Source organism: Perca flavescens, chromosome 14 (assembly GCF_004354835.1).
Source record: "Perca flavescens isolate YP-PL-M2 chromosome 14, PFLA_1.0, whole genome shotgun sequence".
NCBI lineage: Eukaryota > Metazoa > Chordata > Actinopteri > Perciformes > Percidae > Perca > Perca flavescens.
This window is the reverse complement of record NC_041344.1, coordinates 9,125,915-9,143,486: the sequence shown is the minus strand read 5'-3', so window position 1 is coordinate 9,143,486 and position 17,572 is coordinate 9,125,915. Positions and strand designations below refer to the sequence as shown.

The 17,572-nt window shown below is 40.9% G+C and overlaps 1 protein-coding gene across 1 annotated transcript in view; it reads right to left on the bottom strand.

Annotated features, from left to right (window-relative positions):
- The window catches only part of atp1a3a (ATPase Na+/K+ transporting subunit alpha 3a), a 33,852-nt gene extending 17,190 nt beyond the window's left edge, over positions 1–16,662 (bottom strand). Inside the window, exons 1-5 of the mRNA XM_028597725.1 lie at positions 16,308–16,662; positions 3,571–3,687; positions 2,795–2,854; positions 1,773–1,976; positions 254–367 (exon numbers count right to left, since the gene is read on the bottom strand). Of these exons, the coding sequence (XP_028453526.1) occupies positions 254–367; positions 1,773–1,976; positions 2,795–2,854; positions 3,571–3,687; positions 16,308–16,313 (501 nt within the window). The 5' untranslated portion in view covers positions 16,314–16,662. The remainder of the gene's footprint in view (positions 1–253; positions 368–1,772; positions 1,977–2,794; positions 2,855–3,570; positions 3,688–16,307) is intronic.
- Positions 16,663–17,572: the final 910 nt, after the last annotated feature.

The window sequence follows — 17,572 nt, the reverse complement described above, 5'->3', positions numbered from 1 at the left end:
TGACCATAAAACTCTTTTTTTTTGCTCAGCATTATCACAAAAGGATGCTATAAGGAACTGGAAAATGTGTTATTTCAGCACCATCTACAAAGACGTTTTCAGGTTCTTTTGGATCTCCTTAGTGCTTCCACCCTCTTGTAAAATCCATCTGAAAGCTTAAACTTGCACTTTTTTGTAAAACGCCCTCCTTTGCAACAATTATCACAAAAAACCCCATCACAATATCCTGGTTGAACTATTGAGTGTCCAGTACCTGAGGGACCATGTTCTTAAAGGACTCCATGATCTTGGAGCTCTTAGCTTCCTGGAAGTAGGAGAAGCAGCCAGTGATGATGACGACAGCTGACAGCACGATGCCCAGATACAACTACGAAGAGAAGGAAGAAAGAAATTAATTGACTTCACCTCCATCTAAATATGTATCACAAAAGTGTAAAGGAAGACCAGGAAAGGGACACAGACGGAGAGAATAAGTTGAAAAATCATCCGCATGTCTCACTGAAGTGCGAGAGGTAAAGGAGATATTTCAGGAAGTTGAGTCTTCTGTTAATAATAAAAAAGGTATAATATGTAGGATTTTCCTAAAATCAAGGTATAGACTAATACTAACGTAATCCCTCTCAATCATCGCTTATGACCCACTAGTCCATCTCCTTGCTGTCGCCTCATGTTTTAATAGATCATCATTAGAAGGTCTAAATCCTATCTTTTAAATAATCCTCCCATACAGCACTCCATCTATGTGCTGTACCATCGGACATAACTGTAACCGGCTATCAGATAGGGCTGCACGATAGGAGGAAAATATCTAATTGTCTGAATTGTCTAATTTTGACTGATATTGCGATATGATTCACGATATTAGAGGGAATGATAATTTTTGTATCGTTATTCTCATTTTCATAGAAAAATATTAAAATTAAAAAAAAATTAAAATGATTATAGTGTGATTTTAGCGAGGATCTATTCAAAACACAAGACATTTTCTTTAGTCTGTACGATACGATTTGTAGTTTGACACATATTTTGCCTTTAACAAATATTGTGCCCCCCTGCAATTTGGATATTGCACTAGTCCATATTGCGAGTTTGATTCAATTGCGATTAATTGTGCAACCCTACTATCAAGAGTGTGAATTTATATTCTGAGGGTGTGATACAGTATCGGTTACTCATGCTGAGTCGTCACTGTTGTTTTACCCCGAGTCCTCCCCTGTTGTCCAAACCAAGTATTTTGTCCTTTCACGCTGTGTGTGCGTCGGTGCCGCTTAGCTGCAGTCCCCGGCTCTACTCTGCGCTCTGACCCGACATGAAACAGTGCTGACACGTGAACGTCCTTACCCTGCCATTACTAACATCAGGAGCCACACGCTCCCTGTGGTGGGGCCCCAAATGGATACTAACAGATGGCGACTGTCACAATAAAGACGGATCGGTTGGCATGATTCAGACAAACGGCTGACACAACCTTTATCAATGACACAGCCACATCCCTGAGGAGGAGTGACTAAATGGATCGCTTTTTGAGTCATGTGCTGGACACACACACACACACACACACACACACACACACACACACACACACACACACACACACACACACACACACACACACACACACACACACACACACACACACACACTTTTCTATACATGCTTACCCCCTCTGGTGGTTTTTGATATCTGGGGTCTCACAGGTACTGCACAAACTAAGAATGGACTAAGAATTCATCCTACTATCACCCATCCATCTCTACTACGGGCCCACTTACGTTATCCCCAGCGGGCTCGTCCTCTGTGGCAGCCTGGATGGCGTAGGCCAGGAAGCAGAGGATGGCACCGATCCACAGCAGGATGGAGAAGCCACCGAACAGCTGGCGACAGAACTTGACCCACTCTGGGGTGGTGGGGGGTGGAGTCAGGGCGTTAGGGCCATCCCTGGCCAGGTACTCTGTTGCCTTGGCATTGGTCAAACCCTGAGAGCGGCAGAGGGGATGTACAGGAAAAATATGCAAGACGGATTAAAGGAGGTATGGATTTGCAGAGGGAAGAGAGCAGTGGAGAGATTGGAGTTATAGAGAGTGTAGAAAGGAAGCAGGAAAGGAAGGGCAGAGGAAGAAGGCAGAAAAGAGGGGGGACAGAAAGAAAGTGTTGTGAATGGGACATACTTTTGTTTTATAGAGGTGTACTGACTGGGGTGTCTGGGAAGTAGGGGTGTGACGAGACGCTTACTCCACGAGACGAGACACATCACGAGATTGGGTACAAGATCTCGCGAGATTATGAGACTATGCAAAAACACTTACAGCACCACCACAGCTCATAGTGCTCGTGTTAGCCGCGGTATACGGCATTTTTTTCTTACAATGTTTACATATTGTGTTCGTCTTGTCTGTCACTCTTTTTCGACGTTTATTATTTCCGCAGGAAAACCAAAATGTTGCCACACAAATGATTTAAAAGTGGCAGGGGGATCTTCAATTGTAATTTCCACGCTCCATCACGCTGACATCACATCGCCTCACGAGACAACTTTTCACCTCGACGAGAAATCTCGTCACGTTTTAATCTCGCGAGATCTTGTACAACGAGATCTCGTCACATCCCTACTGGGAAGTAAAATTGAATAATTGCTGAATCATCAGCACTGTGTTAGATCAGGACAGAAACAACTATATATTAAGTTAAACTGATGGTGTAAAAGTGGCATTTTTGCCAGAAGTGAACATTACATTACATGTCATTTAGCAGACGCTTTTATCCAAAGCAAATTCCAATTAAGTGAACGACTTACCTGGACGATATCAGTGCTGTATTTCCGGCAAACCTCCTCAACAGACATTTTGTGTTCAGTCTATAAAGAATCACAATGCAAAGCAAATTTCAGTTATCATAAAAAATCCAAAGCATAGTCTACACGAAGTAAGCATGGAATGTATGGATACCATCGAGCAATGTCAAATGTTTCAAAGAATACAAATTTTAAGGCAAGATGTTGGTGTGGTGTGGCTTAATTCAAAGAAGGAAATCAATGCAAATGACTTGTTTAAGATAGAACCCAACATACTGTCCCGAGGGTCCTTGGTTGAGAAAACTTATTTTCTGTGTTTAACAAAAAAAAAAAAAAAAAAAAAGATTGATAAATGATACTTTGACCCAGCTCATATAGTTTTATAACCGGGGATATCCTGAGGGTTTGGCTTTCTGCCCCGTACAGGATCAAATCCTTCCACAACAGGATTAAATTGCTCTGGCATATTACCTTAAACACCACTGTACTGTACCACTGCTGTTTACCAGATGCTACAGAATACCACAAATCTGTCATCTCCTTTTTTTAAACAGGGAGATGAGATTGAAGTTGGATCGCAGCTGGAGTGAAGCCAGGATACACCATCTATAAACTCCTCACTACTCAGCTGGGATTTCAACGCTTTTGTTAATTCTTTCGGGTGCTTGTGTGCCCCCCAATCTGGTACTAAAAATATGCATATAGCTATACAATATTATGTGACGAATTACAGCAAGCAGTGAGGTCACAGGAAGTACTGCAGGAAGCGGTGCACTTACTATGGGAACTTCCTTCTTGAGGTCATCCAGGTCCTTGCCTCCCTTCTTCTTGGGCGACTCCTTCTTCTCCTCCTTGTCCTGCGTGGTGGCCACGCGGTAGCTGTCCGACCGGCCATACTGTGACACACAAAAGCAAGATCCTTTGAGTTGGGTCCTGTCATATTACTTTTTCAACAGCTGATGCGCGAATCCTTATTCTCACAGCATCACAAGAGGACATGTTCAACGATTAGTACACACTACTTTACACCAAGACAATCCAAAGTCTTAGCAAAGACGGCCAAAGGAAACCTTCATTGTCAAACTTGTAGTTGCAATAACACTTATAACAAAGTGTACCAATTTGACACTAAAAAATAAATAAAATGGAATTGAATAACCATTGGTGTATTATAAACACCTAAAACACTTAGGATTACAATACCACAAACAATTTTAAGAACATGCTTGGCTGCCAACTCCCATTTTTCTTCCACATTAAGACTCAGTCAAAACATTTAGATTGGAATCCAAACTTAGATGTAATCCCCTAGTGCGAGAATGGGAACTCAAAACTTCCTGATTAGATCTGGCATCATTAGAGCACAGGAAAGTCTTAAGAGCTCCACTTAAACTGCAATTTATACCAGCGCTATTTAAGCTACTGTGGTCCAGACTGCAGAGGCTGCTGCTGTGCCTGAGAGGAGGAGGAAACATAAAAGCAGTCAGTGAGACAGTCAGACAGTGAGATGAAGCAAAAAATAAAAGTAGAAAAAAAAAGTGCCAGAAGGTAGACAAAGAAAAAGGGCCCAGGATAGGAGAATAAATCTGTCAGTTACTGTAACGTGCATCATGGGATATTCACAATCGCCTGTGTCTACATTAGTGTGTGTGTGTGTGTGTGTGTGTGTGTGTGTGTGAAAGCCATTTCTAATTTTCTTAGTTTCTTCAGTCCAAAACATGCAGAGAACTGTGCATTTGGGCTATTGAAATGATAAATAAAAAGGTAATACTGCAAAGCTCTAGAAATATCAGATCAAATATAATTCTAGAGACTTGTTGGGTGACGAGCCTAGACTTCATTTCCTTTGAAAAGCCTTCAGCATTATGAGGGTGAAGCTACTTTGCTCTAACAAAGCCATTCTCTATCCAAAATATGTTTTCAAGTACTCATACAGTAGTGGTGTGGCTTGTTTGTAGCCCTCACTTGCTTAAATCCTCCTTGGGGATTTAAGCCTTTTTTCTCGAATCACCCTGTTACCCAGAATGCACCATCCAGGATGAACATCCTAAGGGTTACTAGCAAAGAATTAAAATGTCAGCCAGCTCCCCGCAAACAGGAAAACGGCAGAATGAAAGGCATGGTGTGAATATTCCTGTGTGGAGAGTGTTTCAATTTCAATTTCTTTATTTTTGAAAGGGGACAGTGAGCATTAATCAACATTGAAACAATGTTAATGTTCCAGAGTTAGCTCAAAAGTGCTAATTTTCATTGGTTGTTTTGACGTCATTATTTGTCACACACACTTCTAAATCCAACACTTACTAAGGTGCTAAGACACTCGAATAGGACGAACGTGACCGTAAACGTTATAAGTAACACCTGTGTTTTCCTACTATGAAAAGTCAAAATGTCTGCTGTGATAAAGACCCACTTCAGGAAAATCTAAAACCAACCAACAATATAATTCGCTATTGTATGTGGATATTATAATGGAAAAAAAAATACAGAATTTGCATTACATCTAAAAAAAAAACATTCTTCCACGATTCAACCAAAGCTAATGCAATGCCACAAAGCGGTTGTTTAAAGAACTCAGTGGTTGTTTTGTTATGATTAACACAACAACGTGATATCATGACTTTGCGTAAACGCCCCACTTTCTTAAGCCAAGTGGCGTGTTATCTGTACGCATTTTGAGCGCCATATAGAGTGGACGGGTTGGGTTTAGGAAAAGAGCAACGAGGTTGGGTTTAGGAAAAGAAGAAAGCGACGGTTGAGTTTCTACGCAGATTTTCGCCCTTTCATACTACTCGCTACGGTGTAAATTCACACGCAATCGCAAGGTAATGTAAGTCAATGAAGGCCAAGCGGCGTTGATAAACACGCTAAAAAGCGAGTATGCGTCTTAACACGCCAATAATGGCATACGAATTGCCGTGTCATACATACGCCACTTCATGAGATCCGTCTGAACACAAACAGGGGATGAGTCTTTGGAATGAAAGGCAACACACCTGATCTAGCAATCATTGTTTTAGTTTTTTTTTGTTTTTTTTTGAGGGGGGGAGGGGCTGAAGGTCCAGTGTGAAACACTATAAAAAATGATTTCCTTCAGACAGGCAACAACAAAACTGAAGCGAAAAGAACAGCAAGAAAATCAATTATAGCCCAGGAAAGGAACCTGTAGGCGAGATCTAAACGTCATGGTTCAGCCACCAAACCACTGATGGCTGCAGATGCAAATTAGAAATATTTTTTAGAAGTATGGGTGATTAAATTAATTCATTGCTAGAGGAAATCGAACTCACTCATTTTCTGAATTTAAATAGCCTGCTTAACCTTGTGAAGTTATATTGAATCTGACTTTGAGTCTTAGCTCAGCCGACATTTCCCAGAAGTATTTTTATTTGATTTTTTATTTTTTTTTAATGGTGTGGAGCGAAATATGCGACTACTTACTACTGGGAATGCATTGTGACTTTGACATTTGTTCATCAGGCAGATGCTCACTATCCTCCAACAGTAATACAAGTGTGAACATGGGATTCATATTGTGTGTTACCGTGCATGGGAGAGCAGACTTATTTTGGGAAAGCTCTTACGTGGATTAGTCTACGCTGAGAAGTTTCACGCTGATTTGATGGATGTTTGATGCTGTTTAACGTCATTTCTCACTGGATTAAAAAAAGCTATCAGGGTGTGGGCTTGTTGACAGCCAAACAAACAGGCCGCCGCGTTTGTTTTACATCCTCTTTCCTCCATACAGCTCTGTGTGCATGATTGATTTGGCATTAGAGTGTGTGCACATGTGAAATAGTTTTTCAATGATTAATGTAAGCGTTAGAATGAAATTAACCTGGGGATAGACTAATCTTTTATTGATATTAAATATCAGGTCTCTAAAAGGAGGTATACTGCCAGTTCTGTCATTTTCTTTGTACAATAAAAGCATTGAATTTTTCCATTGCGTTGGTTTCTTAATTAATCCCTCAAACTTACCTAAAAAAACATGTATAGACTAACAATACTAAGTGTGTGGAAGACCCTGTCCTCTGCCTGTATTTTTGCTATTTTCTTATTTTGCTGTGTTTGGGACGTTTCTGGGTGTCAACCATAGTCTTTGGGCCCCCACGTGGGTGTGTTATCCCGAGCCAATAACAGCGCGCACGGTGTGCAGCCCGTTCACACCTCTGTCGCTGTGTGTTTGCGCTGTTGTGAGCTGTGTGTCTGTATTACTGACACAGTACACACAGGGGTTTTCCTGGCTGAGAATGGGCCTTTGGGCATGATCAGCCCACTTAAGTAAATGCAGAAATCTATGCATTTTCCTGTTATTTCTGACAATCTGATAAACAAAAATGTATATCATGCTGAGTAAATAATATATTTCAATAAATCAGCGGGAGAGTCCGGTACAGCCCGACTCTGGAGATAAAACTGAGATTAGCGCTCATATTTAAGTTTATGTTCTGCTTGTTTAACGGTTGTTTGCTTAATGCTCTAAACACATTTAGGAGAGGATTTTAATTATTATTTTTTTTTTTTAAGATTATTTTTTGGGGCATTTTAGGCCTTTAATTTTATAGGACAGATGAAGACATGAAAGGGGACAGAGAGAGAGGGAATGACATGGAGCAAAGGGCTGCAGGTCGGAGTTGAACCTGCGGCCGCTGCGTCGAGGAGTAAACCTTTACATATGGGCACACGCTCTACAAAGGTGAGCTACCCAGGCGCCCAGATTTTTATTTTATATTTATATTTATATATATATATATATATATATATATATATATATATATATATATATATATATATATATATATATATATATATATATATATATATATATAAAAATCTAAATTCTTGTCATTTTGGTGCTGGTGATTTTCCTTTGGGGCTGGCTAAAACCTCTTTCTGGGGCACCTAAAATTGCTCTAGGCAGGAAAAACCCTGCATACATAGTACACAGAGATAGTATACCTTGAGCTTTTCTACATCTGCCTTAGATCGCTATAAACATTTCAGAATTACAGACTCATTTCTAGTTAAGTTTTAAGGTTATATAATTATCTAAATGCTGTTTTATACTTAAAAGGTGCTGTAGGTAGGATTGTGAAGATCCAGGATTTAGCCAAAGAATTTGAACATTGAGAACTTCTCAGTCCCTCCCCCCTTTCTGCTAAAGCCCAAACGGTCTTCTAAGCCCCTACCCCCACAAGGGAGAATGAATGCGTGTGCATGAGGAGTGATTGACCCTGATTGGTGCATCTGAACAGGGAGCTGTGGATTTTTGCAAATCACACTACAGGCTGTAGGTGGTGACAGAGGAGCCAGATTTTTTTTTTTAATTACCTGCTTCACGTAGTTCTACTGGAACATTGGGTCAGTTTCAGCAAATATGACAGAAAGTTAGTTTTATAGGTCTTACCTACTGCATCTTTAACATGTGCACTGTCCCATTACCAATGTAACCATTAATAGTCCAAATTAATTGGCAAAAGGATTGTTTTGGTTGTAGTGTGATTAAAGGATAATTAGACAATACAACCATTATATGCTTCAGTCACAGGATAATTTCTTTTACTAAAGCATACGATGTTAGTGAATTTTGGGGTGAATTTCATTTTGGTGAAAGCTGTACATTTTGTTGGCTGTTTGTGTGAACCTGCCATGTTTTGTTGGTGTAAATATTGCTCACTGTCTTATTGCACATTTAAAATGGCTGACCACAGACTTTAAACTAGACATTAAAGTTGACCGACTCCCACATGCAACCTTGTGATGTGTGAATATTACATTTTAAGGCTGTCATCAAAGATTGTAATAACAAGAAAAAATGCTAAGCAACAGTGGGAGAGACAGCAGTATTTGCGTGTTCAGGCTATACAGGCTATGTTCTTCAGTGAGTATGACTTTTATTCTATCTGTGCAGTTGTACACACAGTTGTTTTCTGCCTGACAACAAAACAAAGCATTTTTCCACGCTGGTGTTTTTCTGTGTGTAATTTCCCTGCCCTGTGTGTGTGTGTGTGTGTGTGTGTGTGTGTATGTGTATTTTTTGCCATCTGTTAGGAGGTGCAGGAGGTTCCCCGGGCAGCGGCATCCAGCAGGCCATCAGATTACTGCTGTTTACTACGCTGACAGATTAACCCACTGATAATTCTCTCTCTCGCTCTCTCTCTCTCTCTCTCTGTGTTTACTACGCTGACAGATTAACCCACTGATTCTCTCTCTCTTTCTCTCTCTCTCTCTCCCTATATCATTAACTTATTTACAATGTTGAAACAGCTTCAGTATTTCTTTGGCACTAAATAGATGTGTTTGGCTCGAGGTCATGGTGCAAAGGACCCTAGGGTGAAATTACTCCGAACCATCACTTTAAAGTGGAATTTTTAGTAGGTTTGTTTAATGCCCCCATCGAATCTAGTTCCTTTAGTGTCTAAAACTTAATGACTTAGGATCATTGGCTATAAACTGCCAGATTCCAGTGCTGATTGTTATTCCAAAAACTCCATACACTTATAACTGCTTTCACTGCCACAATGTTAACTTAATGATGTAAAGGCAAAAACTAACATTTTTGACACCCTGAAGAAAGCGGTTTGTTACCCAGCTTTATTTTTAATGCACTTTCAATATAAAATAGCCATCTAAATAAAGCCTCTTCAACTTTTTGCAAGGAAAGTGCCTTGGACCTGTCTTTTATGAACCACAATTTGACTATTGAAAACTGCACATCAAAACATACATACATCTATACAATTATTGCATGCATCAAAAATGCATCAGCACGTTTGCTACAGTTTTCCCTCTCCTCGTGCTCATGTGTGCACACATTCATTCAGGATGATGACTGTAGAGGCGCCAAGGCCAAATACTCCAGTGCATAAACAGACCCTTCGGTGCTGCAGCATCTTGTGATGTAGGAAGTCACAGAAGCACTACAAAGAAGCCTATTTGCCTAAATGCACATTGGCAAATACAGTAAACACCCAATTCGTATTATTACAGTTAGATTTGTTCAGTCTTTTTCCTACACCTGGAGACTGGCAGCAAGCCAGACAGAAGTTGCGACATTCCAACATTTTCTACTGCTCGAGGCTGAATACGTGGCTTTTTCAACCTCTTCACGATCACATATACAGGCCCACATCAATATTTGATCACTTGATGAAAAAAAATATGAGCAGGGTGAAATGAAGAAAATTAACTCCTAATTATCAAGGGCAATATTTTCCTCCACCAATTTTCATTTAACAGAAATATTTTGACTTTCAAAGCCTTAAGTGAACCAAACAAGGGCAAGAATATTGCCTATTTTAGGACGCTACACCATCCTCCTGGCATTTTGTTTCATGAGACTTCAATTTTTCTATGCATTGAATTCCATAAATGATGTACAATATGTAGTACACGGAAAGCAGAGGCGAGGGACATCTGGCGGGACCTCCGGTGGCACCGGAACTATCCCGTAAATGAAACGTCTTCGATATATAGACTATGATCAAACTAAATTATCAAACTAAATTAACATAGATGCTATTTCCCTGCATATATTCCCTCTGTTGCTCAAGTACCGCCTGTTCTTAGTCTAGTTACAGGCTGAAAAACCTGAAGTGGTCTCAGCAACATCCAGATGTTCAGTGCTGAACTAAAAGACAGATTGTACATGCTGAACATTTTTAGTCAAGCTGCTGGTATTCTGTATGCAGCCTGGCCTGCAGGCACAGAGCACCACAGATCTGAGGAAGGCTGGATAAGCCATGTTTTAATCTGCAGAAATCGCTGGCCAAATCTCAGACATCAAACACGGACATTTGGATATGTGCATCCTAGTTTGAGTATGAATTAAATGAAGGGTTTCAGTATTAACCACAATTCATGAACCCATAACGTTAATTAAAAGGTAAAGATCAGGAAACGGATACGTTGAGCTGTATGGTGATCATATCAGTTACTGTGGGAAAGGGCCTTAAAATGAGCTGTAATGAGAAAATGGGACATCAATTATGAAGATCAGTATCTCTAAGACATAGATGTTGTAATTCACATCCATAATTTCAATTTAGTTTATTATGTTATTGGCCAATTTACATGAAAGCAACGGATTGCTGTATTGTTGCCTGTTTGCAGTGCTGGTATCTGCCTATATGATTATTTACAACCAAGCAAATGTAAACTCTGACAGACACCGCTCCATACTATAAGACCTTGGTAAAATATCCACCAGCTGGCACTAAATCATCCAGCATAAGCCATGTTCAACATGTGGTAGTTAGGTTATTTTTCAACTACATTTAACAATGTTCCAGTGACCAAAATGTCAAAATTGTAGCTCTGATTTGTTTTTTTCCGAATGGAAGATCTCGCTAGTGTACGCTGCCTCCAGTGGAGTTCCAATGGTGCCAAAGTGGATCATCTTAACCACACACACACACACACACAAAGAAATGGATTAATACACAGATCAGTGGACTGGCCGACCTAGAAAATACTGATGGACACACACACACACACACACACACACACACACACACACACACACACACACACACACACACACACACACACACACACACACACACAGGTCTTCCATCATGTATCCCTCCCCTCACCCTCCCACTTTGTTTACATTCTCCTCCCTCCTGACTGCCCATCTGTTTCTCTGCTCCCTTCTACTCATCAAGGTATAATCACGAGGAGACAGTCTCTGAGGCTCACTCATGATGATGACACGGTGTTTTAACTCAGTACATGTGTTTCCAGTGACAAATGCAGATCACATCCACAGTGGGATAAGCCATCAGTTTGATTAGTTTTTGATTTGATTCTGTAAAATAACAGTGGAAGACTGGACGGCACGGACACCACAGATTTGGTGCTGTTCCCAACCACACAGCAGTGTGTCACCTTCGGCAATGCGGGAATGTCTGAGAATGTGACAGAAAATGGCCAGTTGTTTGACAGAATCAGGTTAACAGCGTCTACTTCCAATGGGTTGATAGATGGGGGATGTGAGGTTTCCAGGCAACATCCAATCTGCTGGGCCTATCTAAATAATTGAAATCAACAGTGGAGGGTGTGTGTGTGTGTGTGTGTGTGTGTGTGTGTGTAGATTGGAATTTTTTTAATTATTAATTATGAAGGTATATTATGTAATATTGCTGTAATGTTCATGCAGAGCAACTGTTCAGTGGGCAGTGTATTCCCACTCACTTATCCTGCCTGTCATTTCTGTGTGGTGTTGTTGCAGAAGGCATGGGAAACTACTAGTTGGCCTTGGCACTTAAGTACCTCCGCAAACCGGAAGTGATGTCAAAGTGACCTCACAGTGCATTTCAAGATAAATGCACAATGTACTGAATCACAAACAGAAGGCATCAGTGGCATTGGAAAACCCTGATCAGTGATTTGCAGTGGTATCCATACTATTTCTCACACACACACACACACACACACACACACACACACACACACACACACACACACACACACACACACACACACACACACACACACACACACACACACACACACACACACTAGTTACGGACATGAGGTTGAGAGTCAGTAAGTATTGATGAAGTATTGACAAACTGAAACCATTATAAAACAGACAGTCCATGACCAAAACAACATGCAGTATATGGTGGTATACAATCACATACGTAATAAAGAGCTGTGCATTGCAGTACCTTACAACTACAATGACAGTATGTAGTGATATCTAACATGATAGCTGAGCGTGGCTGAGTGGACTACACTCTGTGACACCATAAGTTTAGTAGGCCATTATTCCAGTCTCTGGAAACCAGCCCCATCCCTTTAGTCACATAGCAATAAGATTACCAAGTGTGTATCTGCTTTCTGCCTGCATGCATGAATTTAAATGTGTCATTTTAATGCATTCTTATATGATGCATTTTGAATTGTCTTTGTACTTGAGAAATGCTTTACAATCTGACTAGTGCTAATAACGATGGAGCATTAACGGCACCATTTACTTAAAGCCCCAGTGAATCTCTCTTTTTTTTATCTTAACTATTCTAAAGACTAGAGCCAGAAGCCTTTTTACTCTCTAATCAAGTTGTAAAGTCAGTGGGCAGTAGGAGAACCCACAGTACAAGTATTCACACGTTTACAGTTTAGTAACAAAATAAACTGGCCAATCATAATGTACAGACTTGCCTGGAGTGCAACACAGAAATTGTCTGGAAATCAAAATTGATCTGGCTGCTTTAATCAGCGCCATAAGTCATTGATATAATATTTGTTACCATGTTACATCTCAACTGATTCAGTAGTGGGCTTACATTTAAAATTCAACATGTTTTGTGAAATAAAAAGCTCTTACAACCAACCTATGATGAAACAGCTGGAGAAAAAAAAAGACTCATTATTAGGAACTGCACATTAAATATGCAATACGCACTGGAAAAAGTGAAAGTTGATCCCAACAGTGATGCTCATTCATTTGCCGCAGGACATTTGCATGGCCTAAAACAACAACCCAATAAAACTACAACCAGCTTCACTAATGGAACAACTTACATTAATAAGTAGCCTAATACATAAGTAGTACATAATGCAATCCGGAAATGTTGTTTTTTTGTAGATGGCCACAGCGGTTAGACTTTTTACAGTTGTTTAATATTGAGATGTATTTCCAGTGCACGAAGGATAGTCACATATTCTCTGGTATCTGAATTTGTGCTCTCATAATGTTGAGAGATACTGTATGGTGCATCAGCTTTATCATGTATGGATTAAACACACACACACACACACACACACACAATCCTGATTGCATCTCCTCCTGAAGCTTCCGCACCAAGTGCATTGTGGGATACCGGCGGATGCATTCATCCTTGTATATCTCCTGTTCTCCTTCTGTATCTCAGTGTTAAATCTATCCATTTTTTTCTCCTGAAGCTCCACCATTGCTCCTTCCTCTGTGTCGTCACTGCAGCAAACCTAAACAACATGCCAGCATCTCTTTGTGGCATTCCTCCGCTTCTCCATCTTTCCCAGTATTCACCCTTCTCAAGGTGACTCACCACAAAGGCATCACTTTCTGTCTCACCCTCTCTCTAACTCCATCATCAGTGTCAATCACTGGATTTTGGTCAGTTTTCCCTCTAAACAGGACCTCCCAGTAAGGCCTACAGGTGGCTGACCTTCGTTTCATCTCTGCCATCCGTTCTTTCACCCACCAACCTGATCGCTGCAGCAACAGCTCATGTCAATTCACTGGCACAGATCCCCCCCTCACCCCCTCCACAACCACCCATCACAATTTATCCAAATCTCCTCTCATTCTACCCCCCACGCACGCAAGCACCCTGTCCTCATCTCTTTGGCACATTCATGTCAGAGTTGTGCGCGGTTTTCTCCTCCGGCGATCTAGCTAGTGGACAGCATCACAAACGGTGACAGCGCGTCACCTTTTCCACGACTCTGCGTTAATGCCCATTCATGTCCCTCATTAGCAGAGATGGACAATGATACCATGGCAACTGAGGAAACGGAGCTACAGTTATCCTAGTTCATGTTCACATCATTTTATAGGCTCCACATACCATAACAAAACTTGATGCTATGGTGCCCAGATAGCTCAGTTGGTAGAGCGGCGGCCATGTGTAGAGGTTTACACCTCGACGCAGCGGACCCGGGTTCGATTCCGGCCTGCGGACCTTTGCTGCATGTCATTCCCCCTCTTTCTCCCCTTTCACTTCTTCAGCTGTCCTATAATTAAAGGCCTAAAATGCCCAAAAAAATTATCTTTAAAAAAAAAAAAAAAAAAAAAACTTGATGCTATAATGAAAATACTCCTGCCTTGTGACAATACAGCATGCTGTAGGAGATTATGAAATGTAATAAAGCAATATAGGGTTGTAATACCTCACTACTGGATAATGCCTTATAATAACACTACAGGAATGTAACAGGGACTTTTTTTTAGTATAGGAATGACATCATGAGGGAGTCTAAATTTAGTGGCTGGAACAAGATGTCCCTCATGACCTGACAGATCAATGTTTTTGTGGGGGGGGAACAGACGGTGGACGTGTTGGCTGTGTCTACCCTTGTGGAGAGCACCTTCCTTTGGGACCCACCCATCCCTCACCATAGACCAGAGTGGAACCATTTTGACGCACTTGTCTGTGCCCATTTGGTACCCAGACCCAAGCTGCCTCTACATCCTCAACAAGCCCAGCAGCGTCAATGACAGCGACGCGATGCACCCTGGCATTATGTAACGTTTGAATGGAAATGCATAATAAAACAATTAGGAGAAAGAAAAAAAAAAATCATAGCCATAGACAATTCATGGTTTTGATTCCCAGCCCCCCACCCACTTCCACTTCATTATTTCCAAATAATATTACAAATTCAGGACTTTCCATTAGCTCTCTTTTATTAGGAATAAATAACAACACACATGCAATTTAAAAAGAAATGAAATGGCATGATATTCTGCAGTCGGGGCTGCAGTTTTCACAATCAGTTGGTTACATATTCCTGTGCGTAATTGAGCGTTTCACATATATTATTCACACACGATTTAAAGTCTGGCTGGACTCGCCTGTGTCATCATGCAGTCGGACTAATCGTGTATTTAGGAGCTGTGAATTTCCTCGATCGTCTACAGCGGGTCCAGCTCCTGGTGCCAGATGTTCGGTCGGTGTAATCTCGATTTTTGAAACCGGTGCATGGAGCGGCACATCTTTGCGCCGCTAAATGCTTGTTAGAAAACTTTAAATCCCTTATTTCTAGTAAAAAAAACACTGTCACACTGGGCCAGTTCTCTGATTTGGTGAAATTGATCAGTAAACCAAACAATGTGGATGTCAAATGTTAATTTTTTTTTCCCTTATGGAAGTGCACTCCACTGCTTCTCATCTACTGAGGAACATGGATCAGATTTTACAGGTGGGCATGGCTATTTGATTGATCAACTTCATTGTGGGGTTCCCCATGGGTGGTAGAAACAGTGACATATTTGTTATTTGGGTGAGAGCAGTAAAAAGATGACTGAGAACTGTCACTGTAACGCGTAACCACCCTGCACCGGTTCTGTCGCACCGACTGGACGCTTTTTTTTTGCAGCGGATTGATTCACAAATCTGATGCATATTCTTTAGAATAAAGACGCCATGTTCGGGCAACAAACTTCCCCTCTATTACACGACAAGCTTAGTCGTTAGCAATACATTATAACGCATAGATTCGGTAAGTTAAATGACGTTAATGGCAGACACTTGCTGCTATGACATCCCGAGAGCAATTCACGTTAGACCCGTTTGACAGAACGATAATTCATGCAGCAATAAGGTTAAAGCAGTTTGCCACATAACGTTAACAAACCCACCAATGTCGTTCTAACATCATGACCGTGCCTTCATACACTTTAACCCTTTCTTTAACCGACACACTCAGCGACCGTTACCAGACCGTAAAGGTTTTAACAGAACCGACATTTTACAACGTAGTAGGTAAATAAATTAAGAAGAGATGTAGCTATAGCTCTTACCCCCATTTCGGTGCAGTTAGTCGGGTCTCCTCCTCAGAAGAAACGCTTTTAGGCTTGATTCAACAAGGATAGTTGGCTTTAAGGAGGGTAGACGTGAAAGGAACAGTCGAGTGATAACAGGAGATAACGGTCTCCCTTTAGTAGATAGGATAGCTAACTTATTGCTCTACTGACACAAATCAATTAACTAGCTGAGATAATACCCTAAAACACAATTTTTAAAGAGAAACTGGCATATGGTAACGTGGCAAGGCAAAATTTCGGCAAAGCTGCACCCAGTTCAGATGCAAATCAAAAGGGTTGATTTTTTTTCGGCACACAATGTTAAAATCATATGCAGCCGTTGGTGATACTTCACCAGCCTTCTCTCTGTAAAGGCGCAAATGATGCCAGCGGAAAGTAGATCCGCACAGCAGGTTTCTTTTTCGGATGACGTCTCCCTCCGCGGCTGTGCCCAGGCTGCCGCAGCACGCAGGGTTCCCTAGTTGTCAATCCGCGGATGTGTGAGTCTATGGTTCAAAGAGACTGTTGCTGCGTTTTAATATCGGTTAAATACGCTTGTAACCCATCATCCCAGTTTTTAGGGCGATAAATACTGTTTGGAAACAAGGAAATCAAATAATGATTTTATTATTTCATCAGAACTATTAATGCAAGAGAGAAAAACATGAATATAAGTAAAGGCCTTTGTTAAACTGAATCGCTTATCTAAAGGGAAAATAATAAAATATAAAATCTATTTATATGTAGCCTAAGGCATAAACATGGCAGGCATAAAAAAAAAAAAAGAGAGATGTTGGGCTTATTGACCTCCCACCTACTGTCCTCTGTGCAATATACGCGGTCACCCCCAAGTTCACATTAAATCCAGTGCAACCAATACTCCTATGCTGGAATACGTATAATTGTTTTAGTTTTTGGTAATTTGATTAAACACAACTTTATTTATATTATACAATATTCACCATTTAAACACAGTATAAACTCAAAATAAAGATAAAAAAATAAAGCTCTTATTGATAGTCTCGCTTTGTCAGACCTTCCTCCACAGCGCCGCGGAGGAGGGTCTGGCTTGTCCACACAGCATTCCCGGCATGGGGGAAATCGTGCTCTGGTTTATTGGCATTTCTTTAAACCAATCACAACTGTCATAGGCAGTGCTAAGCTCCGCACGGAGCCCCTGTGCCGCTGCAAAATAGTCTTGTGAAGGAACTTGTTTTGGTGTAACGTGTACGTTCAAAAGTTGTTTTAGTCGTGCTAGAGAA